The following is a 5,832-nucleotide window of genomic DNA, read 5'->3' as shown; positions in this document are numbered from 1 at the left end:
GGAACTTATGCCGCCAGTCACCTTCCCTTCCGTGGACAAACTTAGTACAAAGTTGGGTCATCTATTTTGGAATGGAGGGAGTATGACCCAAACCATCCACCGTTAGTTGAATACACATTGTTTTTTTGCCAAAAAGAGACATGTTTTTAAACAAAAAACATGTATTGTATATACCATGAATGGCAGGCTATTCGACCATTAACCTCGAGATAAGGACTAGCCCACCACCCTACTCCGACACGACCCAGATGCCCAATGGCAACGCACGAGAGAGACCGTGATTCATGCAACTAGGAATTTCATTTCATACCCTACACACGACACGACCGTAGGGGCCGGCGATGCGGCGGCGTAGGTTTCCGACGTGGTGTCCCGCTTCCGTCCCTCACCCCTTTGGCCTCAGCGCCCATGATTTTTTTCTGAAGGTTGAGGCGAATCCTTCTCGAAAATAGAGTTAATGCGGCGAGAATCCCCCAAAAATATCCTTGTTTTGCGAAAAAGGGTTTCCCCCGCTTTATATTATAAAGCAAATCTCCAATACAACCAGCACGATGGGGCCGCAACACAAATAAGCCCAAAAGAAAACAAAAGAAAATGAAAGAGAAAGAATGCCGACACCGGCAGATCAATGACGAAAGGAAGACCGGTAACCGCTGCACCCTCTGACGAAGTGCCACCGCGCTCCCAGCATCTCGAAGCGCCTCGCACCAAGCAACACCTTCAAGAAGGAATGCGACGACGCCGCCGCTGTTGCCCGAACAAGTTCTAGGGTTTCCCCCGGTACGCGAGGGATGGTGGGGAAGGGATATATCCGACGCCCCTCAGGAGGGTCCAATGGCGCCCGCAAGCGTCATCGCGTCAGTGTCGGACAAGCCGACAAGGATTTCTCCCGATCCACAACCACCACCATCACCCGAGGCACTTCGAGATGCACCACCACAATAACCGCCCATCAGCCTGTGCCACCATGGTTACCGGACACCCCCACCGCCTCACTGGAGCTGCCAACACGAGGCCTAGCTCGGGCAAGGAGACCCCGGCCACGGGAGCGAGCACAACTCGGACGGGGGGAGGGACCTTCACCGCCATAGCGGAGCCGACCGGACGCGGCGACGAGGACTTACCGGACCTCGACGGCCCGGCCGGGTCCACTTGGACCCGGACAATCCTGTTGCCATGCTGCAACTCGCCGACCGACGAAATCCTCACCACCCGAGACCGCCGCCACCATGCCATCACCAGGAAACGACGCCGCGGAACACCGAGCCACCAGCCCACCCAAACCCAGATTGGGCCCAAATGGGCCCAGATCTGGCTGGGCGGGCGCCGCCAGCCACCAGCGCCACCGCGCCGCCCCACGGCCAACGGCCTCACCGCCGCGTCGAGCACCACCGTGACACGCGGCACCACCGCCGACAGGCCACATCAACGCCGGCCGAGGAGCACCGCGCCAGCCCCCACCGTCCGAGCATGGGGGGCCGCGCGCGGGGAAGGGCAGGCCCGCCACCGCCAGCACCATGCGGCCGAGGCCCGGCGGTGCTCGCTGGCGGCGGCGGGAGGACGAAGATTCGAGGAGAGAGCCTGGAGGGAGCGGCGGAAGGGCCCCCCGGCCGCCTCGCCCGGGGAGGCGACGCGGGGGGTACGGGGAAAGGGGAAGGGGCGGGGAGCGGGAATATCCTTGTTTTAGCCCCAAAAATTAATAGTATATGTACTCTCTCTATAAACTATAAGCGGAAAGGTGCCCCGGCACCCTCTTATTGGACGTGTCTAGCGACCTGAAGATCCGCGCGAAGAAATGACAGCAGCACGGCATTTGCATCCGCAGGTTAATTAGGCAGATGGTTTACAGGTTTTGGTCATGGTCTTTGGACTGCTCGAGGAGACAAAACAGGGCCGGTCATAGGCACCTTTCCAATGGAGGCACAGATGACTTGACAGCACTGTTGTAGCCCATGTCAGCGAGGGGCTGTTTGTCCATACTTCCGTCCCAAAATAAGTGTCTCAATTTTATACTAACTCTAGTATAAAATTGTATTAAGCTTTATTTTGAGACAGAGGGAGTATTTTTTTATGCGGTGAAAGGACTTGTCATGGTCAGCCTGCATGTGGTGCAACCGACGGGGGACCCTTGGTTTGGGGAAAAATACTGGGCAAATTTAACAATTTTGACCTGTAGATGAAATCATTTCATAAAATAAATTATTCCTAAAAAAAAATCACACAACTGATCTTTTTGAGTGGCGTCCGACATCAAGACGCCGCACTAAACCGTGCAGCGCCTGACTGACAGGCGTTGCACGCCTAGCCAGCATCGCACCCGGATGATTCTAAAATTACTAAGTCAGTATGCAGCGCCTGAGAGCTAGGCGCCACACTATACAGTGTAGCCCTAGCCCCTAGGCGTTGCACTAGTGGTTGGCACTAGTGGTTGAACAACCACTAATACAACGCCTAGAGGCTAAGCGTTATACTGTATAGTGTGGCGCCTAGCTCTCAGGCGTTGCACATTGACTTAGTAATTTTTAGACAGTCCGGGGTGCGATGCTGGCCAGGCGTGTAGCGCCTGTCAGTGAGACGTTGCACAATGTAGTGTGACGTCTTCGTGTTGGACGCCACTCAAAAAGATCAGCTGAGTAAAATTTTGTTAGAGGCAGTTCATTTTATGAAATAATTTCGTCCGCGGGTCAAAATTGACAAATTTGCCAAAATACTGAATGGCAGAGGGATTCGATGACAAGTCGCGTCGTTGTTTTGAAACACTGGCTGACACATATTCGTAATTGTATATTCTAGCAGGCCATCATGTCATCTGCCATATTTTTTACAGTAGGTGAAACGAGGCCATGAAAAGAAGCCCTAGGCTAGGCCTACTAGAAGAAAGAAAGCCATCTCTAGGGTCTTGCTAATGCATCTGTTAGCTACAGTAGATGCACAAATCTCGAGGCGCCATATTCTGAAGTATACCTGGCCATACCTCGGGCTGGGCCGGGCTTCGGGCAGGGCCTATCCAAGCCCGACCAAAAAATTCAGGCCCGGGCCTGGCTCGGCCCGGCCATCGGGCCTGTTTTGTCGGCCCGAACCCGGCGCGAACACGTAAAAGCCCGTCGGGCTCCGGGCCGGACCGGCCCGACCTTCAGGAAAATGCAAAATGACGGGCCCGGCCCCGGCCCGGCCCGGCCTGAGGGCAGCGTCGGGCCGGGCCGGGTCAGGCTTTTTCGGGCCGGGCTGCCCATGGCCAGGACTGTTCTGAAGGAATGGTCCAGATAAGGGGGTGCCTAGGCATCCGGGAGTTAAAAATCCAATCTCAAACTATAAGACGCTTTAGGTCACTAAAGTAGTGATCTAAAACAGTGGCGGAGCTTGAAAGCAATGTCGGGGGGCCAGAAGCAAAGTATACATGTTAATATGGACTAATGAGAATAATTTGTTCTAATTATGCCGTCCTAAAAGATTTCCTTCAGGAATTTGTGTTGTTCTGGAGGGGGGCATAGCCCCCTCAGCTATACACATAGCTCCATCAGAGACAACGACTACTTGTGTGCTTTACCAGAATCATACATCAACATATCAAATTCAACTTCAAAGAATCAAGGTATGTCACCGCTGTGTAGTAATTTTTGTAAATTTTTGCACTTCCTATGAAGAAAATTGTTTAATTTACACCAAGTAGTTAGCTTGGTAAGCTATCAACAAAAATTGTTTAATTTACTAATTTGATAAGGCAGCACTAGTGCAGAACCGGCCTTTAGTGCCGGTTCATAACGGGCTTTAGTGCCGGTTCGCCAACCGGCACTAAAGAGTGGGGACTAAAGGTCCCCGGCCTTTAGTACCGATCGGTTCGTCACGAACCGGCGCTGAAGTGCCACCACGTGGCACGAGCCAGGCCCGTTTGCGTGGAGGGCATTAGTACCGGTTGGTAACACCAACCGGTACTAAATGTTTGGGTGTTTTTTTTAATTTTTCTTTAATTTTGTGTTTTCAATTTAATTTAGTGATTGTTTACATTATAATGAGTTGTTAAATCATTAGGTGAAAGTACCACGGATTAGTTTCGACTGGATGCGATATCTCTATATATAGCTAGCTAGCTAGAGTATATGCCATATCCATATTATACTTGATCAACTATATAATATATACGGATATGGCATATACTTGATCACTTAGCTAGGTAGGATTCATCCAGCTGAAACTAATCTGCGGTTTTTTCATTAAATGATATAATAATTAACTAGCTATCTAATCACCACCAGCACTACTAGCTTAAAGAGGAAACATTCACTTGTACCAGAAGCAAAAATATTATCGATCGAGTTCAACATGATTGTCATGATATTATAAGCGTTCATATATAACACCACAAAAGCAAATCACTTAAGTTCAGAACGAAAAACACGGACATGAAAGGACAAGTACTAATTAAGAGCAGCATGAAGAACTAGCTAAATCACTCCTGCTAGCTACTCTCTCTGTCTCTGGTAAAATAGCATAGAACATGTATAGCTCTCCTGATTGATCATACTGGAGCATGCCGATGAACCTGTGTCCTAATCGTGGGCCGCGCTTCTCATTGCTGCACCCTAGTACTTCTCTGCGATCATTAACAATTTTCCTCCAATCTTTCACTATTAAGCATTCATCGCTTCTAGAAATCCTGAATGCATTCATGTGCAATGCAGGATATCTTGGCCGTAAGCTAACAATTGACATCTGACCTTTAGTCTCGATCCCCTGAGGCACAACTATCATCGGGAGTCCCTGTTGAAGAACATTGTATAGTACTTAATTAATATACTTAGCAATGAAAGTTTAGCAAAAAAATTATGTATGCAAAATATGCACTGAGGACAAATAGTAAATATCTTACCATCATTCCTAAATAGATGTGACCGTAGTTCAATACCATCACTATTGGTCGCACGTTTTGAGTACTAACATTTCTAAGTGCAGGAAGAAAATTTGTCTTGACAGTATGAAGATCCTCAAGCCATGAAACATAATGACTTATCTCCTTGCAGTTTAGTTCAGCTTCGGGACAGTAGTAGGTCCTGTCTACCAAGCACCGGACATGTTTGGTTGAATGGAGATAAGCTGTCAATAGAAATTAGTTGTCAGTTATTTTTGAATAAGCAATATCAAAGACAAAAATATAGTTGAGAAGAACTCACATAATGGTACAACTGGAGGCGTCTGCACATCGACCCATATGTCTCTATTACCTTTAATATCATCTTCCGGACGAATATCAAAGGTGATAACCATACCAGGCTCAAATGCATAAGCCTTGCATAGTGCTTGCCAAGTTTTGCATTCAAAATATGTGTATGTGTGTGTATTGTATACTTTGACGTTGAAAGTATAACCATCATGCTCAGTTTTCAGGTAAGCTCTCTTTACCTCGATAGTTTCCATATCTTTGAAACCTATCTTATCCAAGACAAAAATTCTTGCATGGCACGGGATGCGCTAGTAGAATAGTGAAAATTAAAAATTATAAGTCACGCAAATGAAGCATATATAAGTCATGCTTAATTACAAAACAGACTTGTCGTTGTGACTTACTGTATCGAATTCGAAAGTCTCATCCAGCTTGATGCTGAATAGCCTACCATCAACAAGGAAATTTCTGTCGCACTGGCCGCGCTGGTCTTCACAGTATTCGCACATAATGAATTTTTTTCCGTTGTCAGACGACATTTCCTATGTTCATATTAGGCGAAACATTACTCACTTACTAATTCAATTAATTCAACTACTTCTATTAATTCATAAGCATTTACTAAAATAAACTAGTTATATTAATTCAATTAGTTTAAAGCATTTACTAAAAAT

General features: G+C 47.7%; 1 protein-coding gene across 1 annotated transcript; it reads right to left on the bottom strand.

The window, feature by feature from the left end:
• Positions 1 to 4,388: 4,388 nt before the first annotated feature.
• LOC123066921 (uncharacterized) lies at positions 4,389 to 4,963 on the bottom strand. Its single transcript, XM_044489903.1, has 2 exons — positions 4,868 to 4,963; positions 4,389 to 4,758 (listed from the first exon to the last, which is right to left on the bottom strand). Exons 1-2 carry the CDS (start codon positions 4,904 to 4,906, stop codon positions 4,420 to 4,422), a joined length of 378 nt encoding a protein of 125 aa, XP_044345838.1. The 5' UTR covers positions 4,907 to 4,963; the 3' UTR covers positions 4,389 to 4,419.
• Between the last annotated feature and the right edge of the window lie 869 nt (positions 4,964 to 5,832).

Source organism: Triticum aestivum, chromosome 3B (assembly GCF_018294505.1).
Source record: "Triticum aestivum cultivar Chinese Spring chromosome 3B, IWGSC CS RefSeq v2.1, whole genome shotgun sequence".
In the NCBI taxonomy this organism is placed as follows: domain Eukaryota; kingdom Viridiplantae; phylum Streptophyta; class Magnoliopsida; order Poales; family Poaceae; genus Triticum; species Triticum aestivum.
The sequence above is the reverse complement of the archived record's forward strand: the minus strand, read 5'-3'. Positions and strand labels throughout refer to the sequence as shown.